This window comes from Eulemur rufifrons, chromosome 24, assembly GCF_041146395.1.
Source record: "Eulemur rufifrons isolate Redbay chromosome 24, OSU_ERuf_1, whole genome shotgun sequence".
Taxonomy (NCBI): Eukaryota; Metazoa; Chordata; class Mammalia; order Primates; family Lemuridae; genus Eulemur; species Eulemur rufifrons.
The window spans coordinates 12,655,117-12,678,144 of NC_091006.1; the positions used below are offsets into that span (position 1 = coordinate 12,655,117).

Below are 23,028 nucleotides of genomic sequence, written 5' to 3' on the forward strand. Positions count from 1 at the left end.
AGATTTGGACAGTGTTGGGAAAACCAAATTTTAGGTATAGAAACCACTCCCCTCCCCGGCCTCGTTTGTGGGGACCAGACCACTCCCCCAGATGCCCAGAGAGGCACCTCCAGGCCACGCCCCCCTCTCCGATTGGCTGCCCCGTCTGGCAGGTTAGAAGCTGGACTGCAGCAGAGTGACTCGCAGGGGCCACGCCCCCTCCTCTTGGGTCGGGACCGGAGGGGAGGTCCCGGAATCCCACGTGCGCTCCCAGGGGGTGGGGCCTCCGCCACGCCCACTACGTCCACGTGAGAACCCGGTACCGGAATCAGCCACCGGAGGAGATCTCGGAGGCGTCTCCTGGGTCATGGGATCCGACTGAGGCGGTGGCTCAGGCGGGACGGGGTCTCCCTGGGAGTCCAAATTCCCACCTGGAGAGGATGAGTTAAGAATGAGAACGTCAAACTTCAGCACTCAGGACTCCAGACTCCCGGGCCTTTCCTCTCTCAGACCCAGGAGTGTAGTCCCCCAGCTTCCTCCTCCCTCAGGCCCAGATGTCTGGACCCCTCAGTCCCTCAGTCCATTCCTCCCTGAAACTCAGGCGTTCGCCCCCCCCCCAACCTCCTCTTCCCTTCCTCCCTAGTATCCCGGACCACGGTCCCCCTCTTGCCTGGGACCTAGAATTCCAAGCCCTGCCCAGCTCTTTCCTCACCAAGACAAAAACTTCCTAGCGGCCCGCAGACCCCTCCTCTCCAGGTTTCCAGGTCTTCCCCAAAACCCAGGACTCCAGGATCCCCGCCCCTCACCTGTCATCATTCTGTGCCACTGCGACGCCTCAGTGGCCAGGGCTTGGGAGAGGCTGAGGACCCGCTCCCGGTGGCCTCCGGACGTCAGCAAGTAAGGGGTGGCGTTCCTCGGACTAGAAAAAGGAGAAGTGTACAAGGAGCCGGCACAGCGAGGCCCGCGGTGGCCCCCGCGTCCTTCTGGGACTTGTAGTCCCTAACGCGTGTCTCTAAGGGACTTTGAGCACCGCGCGACCCCGTACCGCCCACGCGCGTTAGGGGATTTGTCGTCCCGTTGCGCGTCAATTTTACCCGATTTCCTCGATGGAGGGGCAGGGTTTGCTAGCGACCAAGTCACTTATGGGAACTGAAGTTCCTACTGTAGATCTAGGGCTTTCTGATTTTGTTTCGGCTGCTCGGGGAACTCAAGCGTCTCTAGAAGTTTCGTGACTTGTAGTTCAGTACTCAGGAGACTTTAATAATCATACTCCTCCTCTACCCTTTCAAGAATTGATTTTCTTGCTCCCTCGTCCCGCCCTCCAGTTCCTTACCTACTCCAGGACCCGGAGCTTCTGAGCCATTTCTGGGCTCCCGAGTGCCCCAGGACAGGCTGGAAAGGAATTGGGACATTAGGATTCCTCACCTGGAAGTCCCACGTCCTCATCTGAGGGTGAAGTGGAGGGAGCTCGGAAAGGGGATCAAGTTGTCCAAAGACACTGACAATGTTTAACTTTACCTGTGCTCCTGGAAAACAGCTCGGGCTAAAAAAAATATTCCTGCCCCAACACCTGTGACTTGTCTAATTCCTTCCTAGAAAAGTCTAAGGTGACACCATCCTGAGACATCTGAGACGCTCTGAGGTTCAGATCTGGGGTGCTCCCCGTTAGAGCGTGAATAAAATCAATTTTCTTACTGTGCAATTTTTTTTTCTTTTTTGCCTTTGACAATGCCTAGCAAGTGAGAAGGAAAACTGAGCTTCCAGTCTAGATCTGTGACCCCCCCCACTCTGTCCCCTCTCATGCTCCCTCCTGTCCACCTCCCACTCAAGAACCCAGGAAGCTGACTTTAGCACAAGTACAAGCTGGGGTGTATCTGGAAACCCAGATTGGGGTAAGGAGGTAGAGAGTATCCCCATTTTACAGAGAGGGAAACTGAGATTCAAACTAGGAGAAGAGGACCCACTACCAACCCACAGCCCCACCCCCAACCCTGTTCCCTCACCCTTTGCTCCAATTCAGGCTGGTGTCTGGCTGGGGACAGTGTCCTCCCCAGGGTGAGGAGCCGGGGGGAGGCTGGGCGGGGAAGAGGCCGTCCGCATTCCTGGTTTCTGCGCATGCGCTCCAACTGCTCCTGAGCACTCATCCGGGGCCGGGCCACGGGGGCCTAGGGAGGTGAGAAACACCCCAAGACCCTGACCCTGGACTTCCTCTTTATCTCCTTTTGCTAAACCTCTCTGCCTGCAGTCTTGCCCATTCCAGTAAATTCGACACAGTACCTCAAATGGGTCTTTCCACAGCCAGAGCCGGCATTGTCCCTCCCGTTCACGATGCTCCCATGGCCCTTAAGCACACTGACTACAAAGGCCTTTGAAGCCCTGTGTGGCCTGTCCCCTCCCTCTCTGGCCTCACTCCATGTGCTGGAACGACGCACTCACGCTTCCCTGGACATGTCAAGCTTCTTCACACTCTAAGTAGTCAGGACTCTGGGTCGCTGGTGACAAAAAACCAACCCTGAACTAGCTTTGACAACAACAAAAGGAGGAATGGCATTCACTGGCCAATGAAATTGTTAAGTGGATCAGTTTGGGTCTGCCTTAGCAAGGACTTCAGGAGCTCTCTCTGGCCCTCACTGTTTCTTCTGTCCTCAGACCCAGAGGGAAGGCCACACACAAGGAGACTGCCATGTGACGACCAGAGTTCTGGTGCCACAAGCCAAAGAGCTACCAGAAGCTGGAGAGAGTCCTGGCACCTTCAGAGGGAGAGTGGCCCTGCTGACACCTTGATTGGTGACGTTGAACCTCCAGAACTTAAAAAAATGCAAGAGGACAGAGATGAAATTGTTAAGCAAACTAGATTTGGAACATTTTTAGCCTATTCATATTGCAAAAAATGAGAAAGAATATTCTGGAGAGAACACCACGGGTGTGGCTGGATGACCGTTTGCTAAGAGATCAGGCATATGACATGTGACATGTGGATCCATTAAATCATCTCAACACAAATGCTCCCAGCTTGCAATGAAGGGGAAGAAGATGGGACGAAAGGAAGGAAGACCGTGGGCCTTACAGTATGAAATGGGCTGACAGAGCTACCGGCTGTGGACATGTGTTATCCATCCTAAAAAGAGGAAATCTGGACACAGAAAATGCTCCCAGGAAGAACAATGGCAAGTGAAGATTGGAGTTATGTTAACCAGGCTGAGGCAGGAGGATCGCTTGAGCCCAGGAGTTTGAGGCTACAGTGAGCTAGGATGACACCACTGCACTCCAGCGCGGGCAACAGAGTGAGACCCTGTCTCAAAAAAAAAAAAGATTGGAGTTACACTGCCACAAGCCAAGGAAGCTAGGGGAGAGGCCTGGAACAGGTCCTTCCCAAAGGAAGAGAACTCCTTGCTGCCATTTCCAATTAGAAAATTCCAAGGAGACAGCTTGGATCAGCTGCCTATTGTAGGACCAATCACTGCAATTTACTCTGATTTGACCAATCCCGAGTCTTGTGTTATATAAATGACGCCCCTGAATATTGCCCTGTGTTGATCATGTCTTCACAGCATGGCCCCATAACTTACTAGCACCAAACTCAAATCTCTACACATCCAGTTGTTTTAAACATAGTCTAAATAAGCAGATATTTTTAGCCATTTAGAATCTACCTGCTTTGTACACCTGGTGAAACTTTGCCCAACATCAGCTCGCCATAGATAAGATAAACTGGAGAAAGCCGGCCCCCAAGATGTTTGGAACATATCTACAATTTTCTGGGGCATGATTATGCAAACAAGAAATCATGAGTATCAAAAAAATCTTTTTGGACAAGCACAGTAATCACTTTGTACCAGCAGCAGCACGAGCTGGTTGCAGACAAATGAGACTGGAAGAAAATTGTCAAGTTTTGTCTCAAAAAGGGCTGTGCCAATCCCCTTCCTTGATGTCTTGTGAATTGTGGCATATTGGGGATATTTCCTTTCTGCCTAGTATGGCATCTCTGAATACAGCTGGAACCGTGGAATTTTACACTCCATGAACAGCAAAGATAACTACCGTCACCCTTTCAAAAAACAAACTGGGTGCTGGTTGCAAGTACAAGGAAATCCAGGACTCTAGACTTCTTAAGGCTGGGTGCAGTGGTGCCTGTGGTTCCAGATGCCCGGGAGGCTGAGGCGGGAGGATCGCTTGAGCCTAGGAGTTCAAGACCAGCATGGGCAACATAGCAAGACCCTGTCTCTAAAAACAAAACAAATGAATGAACAAAAAAGATTTCTTAAGGACGCCACATCTGCAGCTGCAAACACTCAGAATGAAGCGGATGAATCATCTCAAACAAATGCAGCCACAGACTGAGGCTTCCAAGATATTTGAAAACGAACCTGCAGATGAAAACCAAAGGACCTTCTTTTCCCGAAGTCCTCAAGCAACCAGATTTGGTGTCACTGAACACCTCTTATCACCTCTTTGGTAATAAGAGGATGACACTGAACCTTGGGACTTATGCCCAAAGATGACCAGGTACAAGTGGAAGCCCCTTCTGGATGCTGCAGTGACTCACCTGTTGGGGTGGGGGGACTGCTGACACAGTGTGAAATACAGAAACCTGAGAGGATTGTAGCCATGCTGTTGATGACATCGGGGACACAGGGGGAGAACCCCCCCGCTGATGAAATGGTGAAATGCTGACCTTCCTCATGAGTCAAGAGATTCTGTTTGCTCAATTAAGAGGAGACTGCCTACATAGACCCTTTGGTGAGAGGGTCTGCCTTACTGTGCCCGAATCCCACTCCTAGCCCTTCCTCAGATGTCCAACTCCAATGACCCCTGTCTCCAGAGTTCTTAAGCCACTAGATGCCACACCATCGACTACATGTGGCTTCATTTGTACCTGGATGTGTGACATGATGTTTTATGAAACCCTTTCCTTAGAAATAAAAAGTGAGATTCATAATCTATTTTTATTGCACATTGTCTCGTTCATTTGGTAGCTCTTTGCTGTATAAACTTGACATTTAAATTGGGTCGTTATTTATAGCCTTTATCCCATTCAGTATGAATATTCATATGTTTTATTGGAGAAATGTTAGTGTGTTTGATTAAGTGTGCTGCAGCAGATGCTGCTGGGAGTTTTATACAATACACAGTCTATGCATCATGTTACTGTTCTAGAATCTGCAGTTTTGCACTATAAATTACATCTGGGCCGGGCGCAGTGGCTCACGCCTGCAATCTTAGCACTCTGGGAGGCCGAGGCGGGAGAATCGCTTGAGGTGAGGAGTTAGGGACCAGCCTGAGCAAGAGCAAGACCCCATCTCTACTAAAAATAGAAATTAGCCGGACAATTAAAAATATATAGAAAAAATTAGCCGGGCATGGTGGCGCATGCCTGCAGTCCCAGCTACTGGGGAGGCTGAGGCAAAAGGATCACTTGAGCCCAGGAGTTTGAGGTTGCTGTGAGCGAGGCTGGTGCCACGGCACTCTAGCCCAGGCAACAGGGTGAGACTCTAAAGTTTGAAGACCGGTACAGTACATCTAGAAGTCGACTGCACTTCTTCTAACCTACTGCAAACAACTGTTCTATCCCCGCTGCCTCAGCTCTCGCCCCCCACAGTCTGTTCCCCACACGGACGCCAGAGAGCGCCAGTTCCCACCAAGGCAGCTCACGTCCCTCCTCTGCTCAGACCCCTCCAGGGCGCCGGGTTTGGGTTCGCTCAGAGTCAAAGCAAAGCCCTCACTGTGGACTTCAAGGCCAAGCAGGATCTGCTCCCATTCCCTCTCTGTCTTCTTCTCCATCCCTCTCCCCGTCACTCGCTCACTCAGCTCCAGCCATACTTGCTTTCTGGCTGCTCCCCCAACAAACCCAGCCCGCACCTGCCTAGGAAGCTTTGCAAAGGCTGTTCCCTGTGCCTGTGAAACACTCTTCCACCAGACATCCTCAAAGTTCGCTCCCTCACCTCCTTCAAGTACCTGCTTAAACATCGCCTTTCCACAAAGCCTCCCCAGACCAAGCCATTTACTATCTTACTCCTTCCCAAAAGCATCCCTACCCCCAGCCCTGTCCTGTTTTCATGTCTTTAGCACTTATAACATAGGAAGTGATGTACATTAAATTGATTGTTTATTTACGTCTCCTCCCACTAGAATATCGGATTCATGAGGGAAGGATTTTCTTTCCGTCTTGTTCACCCTTGGGTCCTCAGCGCATAAATGGCACTGTGCAATAGAACTTTCTGCGATGTGGGAATGTTCTAGATCTGTTCTGTCCAACATGGTAACCACTGGCCACATGTGGCTACTGAGCAGTTGAAATTAGGCAAATGTGAGTAAATTTTTAATTTTATTTCATTTTAAATTTAAATAGCCACATATCTGTTTATGTTTGTTCTACTTTGTTGGACAGCAAAGACAGTAGTCCACAAATATCTGTTGAATGAGTGAATTGATAAATGACTGAATGAATGAATGAAGTACTTACTATATCCAGGCACTATTTGCAGCCCTTCACAGGCATTCAACTAGTTTTAATCCTCATGTTACCTCTAGGTGGTAGGAACTGCTATTAGCCCCATTTTACGATGAAAAAGTAGAGGAACAGGCCGGGCGCGGTGGCTCACGCCTGTAATCCTAGCACTCTGGGAGGCCGAGGCGGGTGGATCGCTCAAGGTCAGGAGTTCAAGACCAGCCTGAGCAAGAGCGAGACCCCGTCTCTACTAAAAATAGAAAGAAATTATCTGGCCAACTAAAAATATATAGAAAAAATTAGCCGGGCATGGTGGTGCATGCCTGTAGTCCCAGCTACTCGGGAGGGAGGCTGAGGCAGAAGGATCGCTTAAGCCCAGGAGTTTGAGGTTGCTGTGAGCTAGGCTGACGCCACGGCACTCACTCTAGCCCGGGCAACAAAGCGAGACTCTGTCTCAAAAAAAAAAAAGAAAAAGTAGAGGAACAGAAAGGTTTAATAAGTGAACCAAAGTCACACAGCTTATAAGTAACAGAGACAAAATTCAACCCCAGTGCCCTTAACAAATAGTGCTCTCTGCTCTGCACGTAGCCTTAGAACTCTCCTCCCCTACTTGTTTCCCCAGAAGTGAGGGGTCCAGGATGGTCAGGTCAAAGGGTTATAAGATGGACCTATGGCCTACCTTGGTTCCCAGCTGTGGGGAAGGGAGGTGGCGACCCTCAGGACTGGAAGCCCGGGAGACCCTCAGAGACCCAAGACCTGGAAGGACAGAACGGGACTTGGTGAGAACAGGGAACTCTGAGAACGTCCCACCTGACCAGACCAGGGTGCTCACCTGAGTGAGGGCTGGCCAGGTCTTTGTCGCCCCCAGGGGGCCGCCCCCAGTCAGCCTCAGGGGACCGACGGGAGCTCAGTTCCAAGGACTCAGGCAGGCTCTGGAGGGACCAGAGAAGGGGAATCATTATTGTCGTGATTCTTGTTAGCCTTTTTCAAGAATTTAGCGATTGAGACACAGTATGACTAGGACTAAGATTATAAATCAGGAGTGAGACATCTTAGTTTCCAGTCCCAGCTCTGCCATTTATTTAATTTGCGATGTGACCTTGGGCAAGTCGCTTTACCTCTCTGGGCCATATTATCCTTTGGGATATGAGGATTGAGTCCACACAGGTATGGCCCTTAGAACGTTGCCTGGTGTGAAGCAAGGTATTATGGGTGCGAGGTTTTATAATGCTTATGCGCCCGGCGCTATGCTAAGCACTTGTACCTACATTATCTCATTGGATCCCACAGTAAACCCGCAATGCAGCTATTATTATTATCCCTGTTTTACATTTGGCAAAGCTGAGGCTCGAAATGAAGTCCATGACTGATGTCACAAAGTACCAGACCTGGGATCTGAACCCAGGTCCTTTGGATACATGGTCTGAGGGTCAGAGCCAGCAGCGGCTCTAACCCAGCTGTGGCAACAGTGGCTCCTGCCTCCTGAGCAGCCTACGGTGTGTCTGGACTTTCCAGTTATGATCAGTGCGCAGTGGTGTCTGGTAAATGTTTAACAAATATCTCTCTGGAGGAAAAGTACCCCAATTTGTAGTTTGCCGATGTCTGTGGTGTAAATACTCCTACAGTGGGTGGTTGATTTCTGGCTACCAGCATGACATCACGGGATGGGGTTGGAGCGAGATATACACAGGTGGCTCTTGGGAGCCGCTAGGATCTGGCCCCAGCACACCACTGGACTATGGTGGCAACATAACAAACAAGGAAACAAGGGCTTCCAGAGGGTGGGACACTTGCCTGACTGTTGGTTAGCTGCTCAAGGGAGAGGGAAAGAGGCCAGTGGGGGATGAGTTGGGCCAGGGACAGAGGGGACAGGAAGCTGGGGTTGGGGAGAAAGATGTGTGCCTCTCACCTCCCTCTCTGAGGACTCCTCGCCTTGGAGCACAGGAGAGGAGGACTCAGGCTCAGTATGGGGGGGTGGTTTCTGGGGGCCACCCAGACCTGCCAGTGTGTCTTCTACCATCCACAGCTGCTGCTGAGCAGATGCTCTGTCCTGGGGGAGGAAAGGAATGTGTTACTCAAAGGTGGGAGAATGCAAGGGGCCACAGAAAGGTCTGAAATCAGCTGGGCTATATTTATGGAGTCAGGGTTTATTTTTTTTCCACATGGATATCCAGTTGAATTGGACAGACTGTCTTTTCTGCACTGCCCTGGAGTGTTACCGCTGTCATAAATAGGCCACCATATAAATATATGAGTCTGTTTCTGAATACTGTACCCTGTTCTAGTCCTTAGGTCCATTTGTCTAACCTTGTGGCAACACTAGGCTAATTGTCTTATTAACTGTAGCTTTGCTTGTTTGTTTGTTTGTTTTGAGACAGGGTCTCACTTTGTGGCCCGGGCCGGAGTGCAGTGGCCTGAATATAGCTCACTGCAGCCTCAAATTCCTGGGCTCAAGCGATCTTCCCACCTCAGTTTCCCCAAGTAGCTGGGACTACAGGTGCACGCCACCGTGTTCGGCTATTTATTTTTTGTAGAGACCAAGGGTGGGGGCGGAGGGTCTCACTATGTTGCACAGACTGGTCTTGAACTCCCAGCCTCAAGTGATCTTCCCGCCTCAGCCTCCCAAAGTGCTGGGGTTACAGGCATGAACCACTGCACCTGGCCGGCCCATCAGTGTTTTTAACTAAAGATATATAATTTAGAACTACACAGCTAAAAGCAAAAACAACAACATAGATTTCGGCGGCTAGGCCAGGTGCGGTGGCTCACGCCTGTAATCCTAGCACTCTGGGAGGTCAAGGTGGGTGGATCGTTTGAGCTCAGCAGTTTGAGACCAGCCTGAGCAAGAGCAAGACCCTGTCTCTACTAAAAATAGAAAGACATTATATGGACAACTAAAAATATTGTTAAATACTATAAACACCAAAAAAAAAAAGGGGGTAAGTTTAAAAACACTTGTCATCTCTAACATTTCTAATCCCCATAGACAACAACACTTTTGTCAGCCATAACAAAACCAATTATTCCCATTCTACTAACACTACTCCTTGGCCCCTACACCATAAACAGCCTAATTTCTTATGTTAAACAAAAAGTTCAAACTGTCAAACTTATGGTCCTCCAAACCCACTATCAACATGTCTATAATGTTAATAACAAAAAACCAATAATTTAATTCCTCCTAAAAAACCAGTGGAAAATATTAAAGTGTAATTTCATGCCAAAAAATCATTAATCTGCCATTCTACTTCCGTAAACCTACTTACTCCTACTTACTCAAGATAATACCCCCAGCACAAAAATTCCTAAATAACTACAACACCCATGTTCTACATAAAACAATTACAACACCCATGTTTTACATAAATAAGATATGGCCCAGAGCCCAAACTACTCAAATCCTGTTACACCAAAAATAAAAAATAATATAGTACTTACTCAAAACTTTTTATACACATACTTACTCAATCTTAATAATTTTCCACCCACAAACTTACAGCATAAAAACTTTCCATTTCAAAGACTCACTACTGCTCTCTGTGCCGCCACCTTTGACAGTACAGAGAGTAGTCACTGGCCAACTAATAAAAACTCCTAATTTGATTCACTTTAGTCTTTCAGTAGTCATTTCTCACATCTCAGACCATGACACTGTGAGCTAGGCTGACGCCATGGCACTCTAGCCCGGGCAAGAGAGTGAGACTCTGTCTCAAAAAAAAAAGAATTCGGCGGCTAGACTTACAATGAAGAAACAGGTCTGAGGCTAAGCAATGAGGTTTGTATTTTAGAAGTGGGGCTAGAACGGAGAGCTTGGGTTTAGACCTGGAAACTCCAGAGGATCAATTTAACAGCAGAGGTCAGGATGCAGGACACAAGAGAGGAACTTGCAGGATGGAGACAGGGCTGAGCAGTGGAGTTTTGCTGGCGAGAGCAGGGCTTCAAGGAGAAGATAGATTTAGAAAGAAAGGGCAGAATGGCTCTGAATCTGAAAGAAGGTCCTAAAATGGAAGGGTAGGGTCTTAACCACCATAAGGGACTCAGCATGAAGGACAGAGAGGGGGAGGGGCTTGGATGGAGTAGGAGGGGCCTCTGTTCTGTGGGTGGGGCTTGAACACTGAAAGAGTTTCCAGGCGGAGTTTGGGAGTGAAGGGTGGAGCTTGGGCCTCCAGCAGAGACGTACCTGGGGAGAGCCAAGGTGCAGCAGGTACTCGAGGGTCTCTCTTAAGGTGCCCAGCTCCTGCTCCAGGCCTCTGTACGTGTCCCAAACCCGCTCTCGCTCCTCGGGTCCCAGAAACGGGGAGACACAAGGTTAACTAACCTCACCCACCAGATCTTTCCCCATCCCATCTTTTCCCAATGAGGAGAAGGAAGGGAGGCCTGATTCCAGGCACCGTTAGGGTACCTGGACTACAATTCCCATGGGCCTCTTTGCTCAGACTACTGTGAGCCCCAGCGTTTATATGGAACCTGCAATTCCAACATGCTGCTAGTGTAGACATTCCCTGGAGCCCCTGGGTTACTTCTGCACTCCCCTAAGGCAGCAAAGTCTTCAAATCTAATGAATGTTGGGGGACAGTCAAGACCACAACACCTACAGCAGAACCTCCTTGTCAATACTTTGCTACTATTACTGCTACTAATAATAATGACAGCAGTGAACACATACGGGGCACTTACTATGTACCATTAATAGCATCGTTTTCAGCATTCATTTAATTCTTGTGAGGTAGCTTCTCTTATTGTCTCCATTTTCCATTTGATAATAATTACAGCTGACACTTAAATATTGCTTAGCAAGTACCAGGTATCTTAAGTGTTAAATATTCATTTGTTCATTTATGTATATTAATGGAATCCTCATAATGACCCTACCAAGTATATATCATTATCTCAAGCTTACACAGGAGGCATCTAAGGCCCAGAGGGGTTAAGTAACTTTTCTAAAGCCACACAGCTTCTAAGAGCGGGGGCTGAGATTCAAAGTCAGAAAACCCATATTGAAATCACCCTCTTAAACTGCTAAATTAAGTTGTGCTGTTTCTTGACTGCTTGCTCCTTACCCTCTAGGATGGTTAAGATTATTGGTTTGAAATTTGGAGTGGACAGAATTCTCAAGAACTGCCTTCCTATGGGGCAGGTCCCCTTCATAATAACCTGTACAGTCCTGGGGCCTCCTGGGAGGATGTGCCCCCTCCCCATGCTCACCTGAGTCAGGTGACAAAGGGTGGCCCTCACACTGACCAGTCGGTCCTGCAGGAGGCGCTGGCGACCCCAGGCCCTCCCTGGAGCCCCGGCCTCCCTGGTTGCCTGGCCCAGCTGCTGCCGGGTCAACTCCAGGGCTGCTTCTAGCTGTTCCTGCACCAAGAGGGAAGGTGGTTACTTCTGAAGGCACACGCAGCCCCAGGGAGGGAGAAAAGGTGTCCTTCCATGTCCTCCACATCGCCGGCATCCTGCCTCCCAGAGTCAGGAAGCGCTAAGGGCCCCCGCCCTGCCCCAGGGTACCTTCTCCTCCTGCCTCTGGTCTATCTCCTCCTGTAGCCTCCTCAGGAGTCGGTCCTGTCCACACAACTTGGTGAGCAGAGTCTGGAGAAATGAGAACAAGAGCTATTTATGGACCAGGTCTGGCTCTTTCCCTACCCTAGAGAATGATTCTAGAACATTCTCCCCCCAACTCTGGGAACTCAGCAGGGGTTGGATCAGTAAGAACTTACATCTGTCTCCAAGCTTTGGTGGAAGGTTGACTCCAGGGGAGGAGCCGGCTAAGAAAAGGGAGAAAAGACAATAAGGACTTGTCTGTCCCTGTCCCCTGTTGTAACTCAGGGCTGAGCCAAGCCCTGTTTCTACTGACAGGCACCCATCTCCTTATTAGCTTCTTCTAAGCTTTTGCAAAACTCAGTAGACCAGTTGCCAGATTCTTGGCTTCAGGAAGATGCCATGGGCTCTGATATTAAATAGCCATAGCAAACATTACACTTAAGAAACTTTAAATATTTTCTTTAAGACTAAGAATAAAACAAGGATACTCACTACTGCCACTACAGTTTGAAAACAATATTAGAGATCCTGACCATGCTATAAGAAAAGAAAAGGGGAAAACACCAAAGAGAGGAAGGGGAAGGGCAAAACCACCATTATTTACAGAAGATGCGCTCATCTACCTTAAGAACCAACAGAAGCAATGAGTGATTAGAAGGCATAAGGGACTTCAGCAAGGATACTAGATATAACATAAATCTACAAAACATAATAGCATCAATAACTAGAAAATATAACAAAATCAGGAACTTATTTTGGAATAATGAACCATTCAAATAGCTATATAAACTATCAGGAAGGTATATATCCCAAAGAATTCAAAGGAGCAACTTAACAGAGAATTTGTATACCCGTGTTCATTGCAAACATCATTCACAATGGCCAATATAGAGCAGCCTTGCTCTATATTTCCACTGTGCTAGCTGCTTCTGAGAACCTGGTAGCTAGCAAAAGAACTTCTGAAGCCACAGTACCTGAAACCACCTTTCCTGTAACCATCTATTAAGGAATCCACTCTCTTCCCATTGATTTATTCATTGGTTCATGGTTACAGGAAAGCTGGCTTCTATTTGGAGAAGAATAAACATGGACTCCTATCTCAATAGGCCCCATTGCTAGAGAATGACCTTCCTTAGCAACTGCATCCCAGGCATCATGCAGCCACAATAGGCCCTGTTGCTAGGGAGTGACTCCCCGATCCCTATAACCCAGAATCCAGACTTCAGTAATTTCACTTTAGGGTTTCAGCCCCCTCAAAACCTGATCAAATAGGCCAAGCTTGATCCCTGAACTTAAGTTCTGTGCTGCTGTCACGCATCACCCCTTAACCCCACCCCACATGCCAGAGAAGGGCAGAAGACCAGGCATTAGGCCTCATTCCTTGTTAAGGGAACAGAGCTGCCTCAAATTCAGCAAGAGGCTTTGTAAAGGCCCCATAGCTAAGGACTACACCTGACCTGGTCCCAAACAAGAGTTGTCCTCAAGCGAAGCTTGATGGCTAAATGTCCTCCCCACTGCACACAATGCTGGTAGGAATGATGTTGTCCATGCAACTAGGGCAAAGAAGGGTCTAGTAGGGCTGCCTCAAATATGCAAGAAATGTATGCACAGAGTCCATCTGGTACTGTGGCTTCAGAAGTTCCTTGCTAGCTACCAGGTTCTCAGACGCAACCAGCACAGTGGAAATATAGAGCGAGACTGAGGGTTCAGGCATGACTACACCCTCCCATCCGTCCCTCCATTACCATAATGAGTTCCCGAAAGGCCCAGAAGGGGCCTTAGGCCCTCCTAGGCCTTGTTGCTAGGAAAGTCCCCACGCTTGCAAGCTGAAAACCCTTGAGCACTGTTGAGGGTGAATTTGTGTCCTCCAAAAAGATATGTTTAAGTCCTAACTCCTGGTACCTGAAAATGTGACCTCAGTTGGAAACAGGGTGTTTGCAGATGTAAATTAAGTTACAATGAAGTCATCCTGGTGTCCTTATTCGAAGAGACAGAGAGACACCAACAAACACAAAGGAAAATGGCCATGTGATGACAGAGGCAGAGATTGGGGTGATGCAGCTGCAAGCCAAGGGATGCCAGGGGTTGCAGGCCACCACCGAGGGTAGGAGACAGACAAAGAAAGATACTCTCTACAGCCTTCAGCAGACTATGGCCCTACTGACACCTTGACTTCAGACCTCTGGTCTCCAGAGCCATGAAAGAATCAACCTCTGTTGCTTTAAGCCACCCAGTTTGTGGTGTCTCATTGCAGCAGCCACAGGAAACTAAATAAGCAGCCATCCAGGGACCTTGAAATATCTAGTGTTCTCTAGGCACCCTAGGCCAGGAGATGACATTCCCCTAGCAAAGAAAGCAAGGGAGGGGGCTCTGGTAGACTCGGGGTGCCCCAGGATACCTACCAATAAAACCATGGAGGCCTGGGTTGCAGGGGGCCGTGGGGGCAGCTGGAGATAAGTGGAGGAGCCAGAGGGTACCTGGGAGGAACATTGACACAGAGATGTTTAGAAATCGGCATTGTCTTAGTAATAAATATTAGAGTGGGCGTGTCCAGAATTGAAGTGCTTTGGGAGATATTTTGCAATTCAGAACTGGGCCCCCCCAGTCAACTTCCTCAAGTACCCACTCTCCAGCTGTATATCACTGTGGGGACACAGAGGATGGTCTTAAATGGACTAGCCTGGCAAAACAGCCCCAGGGATGATGGAAGTTGCAACCTTCTCTCACTCTCACATTTGCGGTTAGCTATGGATATTCTGGGCACAATCCCATCATGCTAAGAGAAAACGGCAGGCAGCCAACTGGAAAGATAAACTGGGGACACAAGGCAGATGCAAACCACTCACAGTACTACCTTAGTCAAGTAGTCTGGACTACAGTCCCCATGATGCTTTAGGAGCAAAGGTCGGAGATCAGTATGAAAGGGCAGCCCAGCAGTCTGATGGGAAATGTAGTCCTCTCCCCCTCACCTCTCTGCTCACCTGTGTTCTGGGCTCCTGACTCCAGGGCTGAGGGCTCCTGGGGGGCCTTCCTACCCCGGCCTCAGAGGAAGGTCCTCGGCGGGGAGTGGGAGGCCGGGAAAGGGTCTGGCGTTGGGGGCCCCAATCCAGAGGAGGCCGGACATCGATGCGACTCAGAGGGGTGTGAGGTCGGGCAGGGGGTGCTGTGTCTCCTGAGGAAGGAGGGGGTCGCCGCGCAGGAGCAGAACGGGGTCGGGGGAGGCTCAGAGGGGAGGGAGGGCGCGAGAGGGGTGTGAACAGGCTGTGGGAAGGAGAGAATCGGGGAACTGAGTCAACTAGACCCACCCACCCCTCCCATCCACCTCACTACCCATCGAGTCAGCCCCAAGGACATGTTTTATTGTCTTTCTGGAGTTGAATCCTCCTCTACTCTCCAGATCCTGCATAATTTTCCCTTGGTGGCAACTCCTCCTTAGAACTTCTCCCCGACAGGCTGTGACCCCACCGGAACCCCGGGAACCCACACGCACTCGGACAGAAAGCGCTCGCAGTGCCCCGGCCCCGCCCTTGGCCTTGGCCCCGCCCCCAACTCGGTCCCACTTACTCCGGGCTCCTGGCCCTCTGAACCCGGAGTCCAGACTGGAGGTCGGCTGTGGGGCTGGGAGCGAGCAGCCCGCGTCTGCCACGGCCTCTGGAGAGTCGGGCCAGCTCAGGTGATTCTGAGGTGCGCCCTTCCTCCCCTCTGCTCACCTCCGGGGGACCACCGGGGCCGCCAGGGCCCTCCCCAGGCTGAGGACGCGCGGGTGACCTGGGTTGCCCACTAGCGAGTGGACAGAGAAATATCACGTCACTCCTTTGAATCTCATGACAGCTCTGTTCTCTTTTCACAGGTGAGGACACAGAGACCCACCCACAAAGGGGAGATTGTGCACTATAAATCATTGTCCCCATTTTGCAGATGGGGAAACTGAGGCTCCGAATGTGGAAGTGACCTGTGCTGACTCACAAGGTCCGTCTAGTTTGCTGGACCCTATGCCCCGGGCTATCAGATAGTCTGAGCCAGTCCCCAGCCCTAAAATTGGGGCAGACCACGACAGAGCCTAAGAGACCATCTGACATTTTTTAAAAAATCTGACATCTGACTTGGTTTAGGGGGCAGATCAGGAGATGGAGACTTCAGAGAGAGCCAATCAGAGAGTGTGGAACATTGATAACTCAGGGAGCAGAGCCGAGAGTGTCTACCAGACTCCCTGATTGGCGGGTCAGCTGGGGAGCGGTGCTGAACAAGGCGGTGGGCGGAGCTTAAGAGAGGAAGACTTTGCGGATTGGAAAAGCCCAAATTCCCCGCAGGTGGGGTTTGGAAGACTGAGTCTCCTTAGCTAGAAGACTAGTGATTGGACATTCAAGGGGACAGGGCCTCCGAGGAGAGAAGTTTGGGGTTACTAGACTGACTTAGGATGAAGGTACAGGGTCAGGGGCCTGGACCTCTACTTACCTATCGTCCCCCTCCGCGCGGGAGGCCCGGCCCAGCGCTCGCAGCCAGCCCCGCAGGTCCTCTAACGTGTCAGCGGCCAAAACGTAGGTCCTCATGCCCGGGTGCTCTGCCTGTGGGAGAGGAGGCTTAGGACTGGACCCCCGAGCCCTCTAAAAAGGAGGGTCCTTTTATCTCCAGTAATGAATACTCAGGGCTTGCTGGGACTTAGGAGTTTCCCTGAGAGACATCAACCTAGCACCCGTGGGGATGGGCAGACTCACGGTGAAGGTGAAGCGCCGCCCTCGGGGGGCTCCTGGCCCATCTGGCCTAATACTGTAGCTGGGGAGCAGGACGCTGCCCAGGACACTCTCCTCGCGGCTGTCTGCAAAGGGGAGGCTGGAGTCAGGGTCACACAGGGACCAGGAAGCCAACAGGCCAGAGTTAAGGGCGAGTGGGAAGGGGGGTCCTCCCACCCCATGCCAGCCGGGTCACTGACCCTTGTAATAGAAGAGGCAATGGCCGGAAAGGACGAACCAGCGGCGTTTCCAGAGCCGGAGCCCGGAGCTGTCCTGGGGAGAGAGGTGGGAGGAGGGGCCTGAGTGGAGGGGAGAGGAGAAAGATGAAGACAGCGACGGTGGGGACAGTGACCCGGAGAGAGAAAGAGACCTGGAGAGAGAGGAACAGAGACATAGACCAGAGACAGACACGGGGGTAGGGGGACAGAGACCCAGAGAGAGGAGAGGCACAGACGCATGTTTGATGCAATGGACTCAGAGAGCTGGAAGCCAGTGTGTGGTGGCTGAGCTTACATAGATTCTGGACACGGCTGGACCTGAGTTCTACTCCTACCTATGCCGCCTTCAAGCCATGCCCTTAAACAAGCCATTTCCCCACTAGGACCCTAGTGTTTTCTCATCTGTCAATTGGGGACTGAGGAGTTTTAGAGAGGCTTGGATGAGATAGTGCACCACACATGGGCAGGGGCTTTATATCCAGAGACTTGCTTGGTCCAATTCCTGGGGCATGAGACACAGCGAGGCCAGGAAGGTGGCACCGAATCCTGTGTCTCCCTGTCGCCTCTCCCTGGACCACGCCACCATCTCCAACCTCGTGGCCCTGTTCTCCTCCTCAATCCGTTCCGGTAGAAGCCAGCATGACCTTTTCAAATTATGTTAGACCATGGGAGTCCCCTTCTCAAAACAGAGCTTGCTATCACACTTAGAATAAATCTCAAATTCCTTACCCCAGTTTACGGGTTTGCAGGGAGTCTCCAGCTTGGCGTGCATAAGAATCGCTGGGACGGTTTGTTACCACACAGATTCCTGGGCCCCATCCCCAGAGTTCCTGATTTGGTCGATCATTTGTATTTCTAGCAAGTTCCCAGGATATGTTATGCCGCTGGTCCAGGGGCCACACTTTGGGAACCACTGCTCGGCCACCCCTTACTGTCTCTTCTGCCTCACCTCGCTCTGAACACCAAGCTTTTGCCTGCACAGAGCCTTTCCTTTGGGGTGCACTCTGCCTCCCAATCTTAGCATGGCAGGCTACTTCCTGCCATTTAGATCTCAGCTCAATTGTCATCTCGGAGAGGCCTTCCCTGACCAGGAGTCAGACCCAGCTCTCATCCCTCAGCCACTTCCAAGCATATCCGTGTGTATTTCTTCACAGCACTTCCTACAATCAGATGATCAAGACCATTTATTTATTTACTAATTTCTTATTTATCCCTGCTGCACGCTAATCTTGAATGTAATATAAATACTTGCTTGTCTTATTTGCTTGGTGTGTGGCCTGAGGCTGGGAACTTCGTAAGTGCTCAGGAAGTAGTCATTGAATGAATGAATGAAACAACGACAGAATAAGCAGATGGGTAGTGACAGCAAAAAGAAACATATCTGGGGACTCCGAAGGAGAGAAACAGTGGACAGCCAGGGGCACAGACTCTAGTGGCCTCTTCCTTCTCCTGCTGACTCTACCTGCTTATGAAGCCAGCCTCGGATGTGCACAGGGAGGTTGGGGTCCCTTCGGAGCGCATTGCCCCTCTTCCCAAAGGCGTGGACCTTGTTTACCGCCCGGGTGGGCTTCTGAGGAGAGAAGGGGACAGAAGTGAATGGGGGAGGAGGGCCTTGGGATGAGACGGGGGGAGTGAGATAGGCCCTCCCTTGGTTGCCCTTAGAAACCAGGCCAAGGGCTGGACATGGTGGTTCACACCTAAATCCTAGCTCTCTGGGAGGCCGAGGTGGGAGGATCACTTGAGCTCAGGAGTTTGAGACCAGCCTGAGCAAGACTGAGACCCCATCTCTACCAAAAATAGAAAAATTAGCTGGGCATCGTGGTGCACACCTGTAGTCCCAGCTACACAGGAGGCTGAGGCAGGAGGATTGCTTGAGCCCAGGAGTTTGAGGTTGCTGTGAGCTATGATGATGCCACTGCAAACTACCCAGGGCAATGAGTGAGGCTCTGTCTCAATAAAAAACAAACAAACCAGACCAAGGAGGGGGCTGAGTTTAGAGATCAGAATTAGGGGTATTCATGGTGCAGAGTTGTGAGATTCTTTTTTTTTTTTTTTTTTTTTTTTTGAGACCAAGTCTCACTCTGTTGCCGGGGCTAGAGTGCCATGGTGTCAGCCTAGGTCACAGCAACCTCAAACTACTGGGCTCAAGCAATCCTCCTGCCTCAGCCTCCCAAGCAGCTGGGACTACAGGCATGTGCCACCATTCCCAGCTAATTTTTTTCCATATATTTTTAGTTGTCCAGCTAGTTTCTTTCTATTTTTAGTAGAGACGAGGTCTCACTCTTGCTCAGGCTGGTCTCGAACTCCTGAGCTCAAACAATCTTCCTGCCTCGGCCTCCCAGAGTGCTAGGATTACCGACGTGAGCCACTGAGCCTGGCCAAGAGACTCTTTTGACTGGCAGAGGGAAGTGTTCAGAGGTAAGGAAGAGGCTGTTGGGAAGGAATTTGGGAATCAAGGGTCCACTGCCAAGAAGAGGATGCCCTTGGCTATCAGAGCCAGAGGTGAGTGGAGCCTTTGGGATCTGAACTGGGAATTTCAGCTGGGAGGTCCCCATACTCAGGAGAAACTTCCATGCTGGGTCCCTGGTGAATCAAAGGATGCCTCAGTACCATCCCTTAGCAACCAAGTGCAAGGAGAGGGGCCTTCAGGTCCCCTACTCCTACCCAGATGGAGCTGCCTCTCCTGATACACACAGATACCCCGGGTATCCGTGGCCACATTGCTGCAGGACACCCTTGCCCAGAGGCGATGCTGACCAAGGCTGGGATCGAACCTCTGGGCTCTGAACTTGGGAAACAAAATGTGTGAGGGGAAAGGCAGAACAAGGAAATGAGTGTCATCCTTAAACTCTTGGTGGGGTGCTAATTTGGGACATAAGTATCTCGCGGCCCCATGGGACCTTATTGTCAGAGAAGGGCCTTTCTTTGCCGGATTCCATTAGTGGGTAGACTAGATGGCTAGAGATGCGGCACGGAGTCCCAGCCCTGATCTAGAGCAGCCACTGCTTCTGAGAACTCGAGGGGCCTCATGGCTGGGGAGTGGCCTTATCTTAGCAACCAGGCTCAAAGGAGGTTGTTACTCTGGCTTCGAATTAGGAAAATACGAGGGGTGGGGACAGAGCTGGGAATGGCTTTTAGTTCCTAGCTGTGGCTAGTGGGCAATTTGGGACCTTACTAGGTCTGGTAGACCCTGTTGCTCAGGATCCTTGTTCTTGTGGGTTTGTTTGTTTGTTTGTCTTTGAGATAAGGTCTCACTCTGTTGCCCAGGCTAGAGTGCAGTGGCATCATCATAGCTCAATGCCACCTCAAACTCTTGTGCGCAAGCGATCCTCCTGCCTCAGCCTCCCGAGTAGCTGGAACTACAGACACGTGGCACCGCACCCACCTAATCTTTCTATTTTATGTAGAGATGGGGTCTTGATATTGCCCATGTTGGTCTTGAACTTCTGGCCTCAAGTGATCCTCCTGCCTCAGCTTCCCAAAGTGCTAGGATTACGGGCATGAGCCACTGCACCCAAACAGGATCCTTGTTCTTAACAACCAGAGCCCCTGGAGTGGCCCAGAACCCAGGGTTAGGAAACCAGGGGTGTGTAGCCCAGATCCCCGCCTTCCTCCCCATCCCCGCCACCGGGAAGCCCGAACCTTGGCACTCAGGCTGCTGAGTGAGGAGATGGTCGAGGCGCTGCTGGCCAGGCTGAGGCTGCTCCGAGGTCTGCCCTCCTCCATCAAGGGCTTGGGGAGAGAAAGAAAGAGGCTGTGTCTCTGCGGCTGACCCGGCTCAGGACAGAGATGGGGTCAGGGGCTCAGTGGTCGGAGGAGGCTGAGGAGAAAGAGTCTGTTGTTTGGGGACTGGGGGGCTGGGGAGGCCATGGCCCGGGACCGCATACCAACAGTGGTGCCAAGAGAGGTGGGCGGCCCTGGCAGCTGCGGGAGGGGGGCAGCTGTCTGCAGCCCAGGCCAGAGAATAGGGGCTCCTTTATTCCTGGCCACTGTGCTCTGGCCAGGAATTTGACCCTCTCTGTGCTTAGGGACCCTCCATTCCCTGCCTCCTTCCGGCTGCCTGTCTCCTGCCCTCCCACACGTACCCCCAAACCATCCCTGCCAACTCCCCAAGCCAAGCCCTGCGACACCAGGAATGTGCACCCAGGCAGCCCCTCCCAGCCCAACCAGGGAACTTACCCAGCTCTGGGGTCCCAATGACAGGGGGTAAGAGGACAGTCTCCCACCTCCTTCGTCCCTTAGGTGGTGTCTCTCATACTTCTCAGTCTCTTCTCACCTGCTCACTGGCACTCTCCGTTGGTCTCTTTGTCTCCTGTCTCTTATGCTCTCTCTCTCTCCTCTCTCTCTCTCTCCCCCTCTTCACATTCAATCCCTTCCACTTTCTTTCTCTCTCTCTCTCTCTCTCTGGCTCTCCACATCTGCTGTTTCCTCCCCTCTCTCTTTTGGACTTTCTTTCTCACTTTCTCTCTTCCTTCCTCTCCCGGTTTCTCTTTCCTCTCTGCTGGGCTTTCCCTCCCTCAGCCAGCCGCCCACGCTGCTGTCTCCCCTCCCAATCCCGGCTGTCCCCGCCCCTTCTGGCCTCCCCACCACAGCCTGACCCCTGTCTCAGCTGCCCCCACAGCTGAGGGGAGGGGCTGGGGGCCCCCTACTCCTGGGTCCCCTAAGGGTTGAGGCTAGGACTTCTCTCTATTTGGAGAGTAGGAGCTGAGGCCTGGACTCCAGCGCCCCCATGGGTTTGTTGTGGTCAGAGGCCTGGGCCACTTGTGTCCTAAAGGGAGGGGGCTCAAAGCTTGCAAAGGGTGAAGGCTCAGACTCCTGAAGCCCTGGGTGCCTAAGAAGGTGTGAGCTAGGAGTCAGGACTCCTGAGTTGTGAATGAGCCAGGAGTCTGGAAGTGTGGCGTTGATTGGATGAGGCTGGGGATGGTTTGTCCAGGTCCCCCAGAGAGAAGGGGGTGGTCCCAGATTCCTGGATTCTGGCACGGGCAGGGTCAAGTGGCAAGTTTCGTTTCTTTTCTTTTTTTTTTTTTTTTTTCTTTTGTGACAGAGTCTTGCTCTGTTGCCCCGGCTAGAGTGCTGTGGCATCAGCCTAGCTCACAGCAACCTCCAACTCCTGGGCATAAGCAATCCTCCTGCCTCAGCTTCCTGAGTATCTGGGACCTGTGCCACCACACCAGGCTAATGTTTTTGTTTTTGTTTCTACTTTAGTTGCCCAGCTAATTTCTTTCTATTTTTAGTAGAGACAGGGTCTTGCTCTTGCTCAGGCTGGTCTCGAACTCCTGACCTCAAGTGATCCTCCCACCTAGGCCTCCCAGAGTGCTAGGATTACAGGTGTGAGCCACCACGCCCAGCCCAATTGGCAAGTTTCAAATCTCCACCTCAGATCCAGATGAGAATTCTGTTCTAGACTGAGGACAACCCCCTCAGGAGGGAGACATGGTTTCTGGGTATATTTTGAGGAACAAGATTATGCACCAGGTAGGAGAAGAGCGTTGGGCGGCTGGAACAGTTCCCTGGGCCTGGAACTCATAGCAGAACTCCGCCCCACCCCTCCCGCCCCCCTGGAGTGCCACCCAGCATTTCAGTTTGCATAAGCAGAGCTTTTGCATAAGTTTGAAGCAGGAGTTTGACAGGGAAGGAATCTGAGCTTTCGGCTTAGCGGCCATTCACCATATATTTGTTGAGCACCTACTACGTGCCAGGTACTGTTGTGGCCACTGACAAGAAAGCCGTGGTCAAGCAAAGTGCCTGCCTTTGTGGTGCTAACATTCTTGTTCTCACTGGCAGGGAATCAGGACTCTGCTGGGAACCATCTCAGGCAAGTGTCATTTGCAAGCCTGTTTCTTCATGTGTGAAATGGGAACAAAGATGTCCTCCCACCTGGGGAGGAAAACGACAGGATGTGAAGGTGGGAGACCCCAGGCTGGGGGGTCTGCTGGCTAATTCGGGGCGTGAAGGCATTTGCCCTGAGCAGAGTGAGAGAGTTGGCTCGCGGCTTGGGAGGGCCACGCATTTGAGTGACAGCTCGCTCTCTTGGGACGTGACCGCGCTCTGAAACGCTGCCGTGACGTCACAAAGCCCGGAATCTCCGCGAGAAGTCCCGTCTGACTTTCCCTTCCCA

The 23,028-nt window shown here is 51.2% G+C and overlaps 1 protein-coding gene across 1 annotated transcript; it reads right to left on the reverse strand.

The window, feature by feature from the left end:
• Positions 1-152: 152 nt before the first annotated feature.
• Positions 153-21,363, reverse strand: PLEKHA4 (pleckstrin homology domain containing A4). Its single transcript, XM_069457774.1, has 20 exons — positions 21,090-21,363; positions 20,553-20,642; positions 18,373-18,480; positions 16,893-16,965; positions 16,678-16,778; positions 16,418-16,527; positions 15,527-15,742; positions 14,944-15,223; positions 14,365-14,439; positions 12,139-12,186; positions 11,930-12,010; positions 11,633-11,782; positions 10,608-10,706; positions 8,337-8,477; positions 7,260-7,359; positions 7,107-7,183; positions 1,983-2,144; positions 1,313-1,371; positions 786-898; positions 153-410 (listed from the first exon to the last, which is right to left on the reverse strand). Exons 2-20 carry the CDS (start codon positions 20,634-20,636, stop codon positions 154-156), a joined length of 2,334 nt encoding a protein of 777 aa, XP_069313875.1. The 5' UTR covers positions 20,637-20,642; positions 21,090-21,363; the 3' UTR covers position 153.
• Between the last annotated feature and the right edge of the window lie 1,665 nt (positions 21,364-23,028).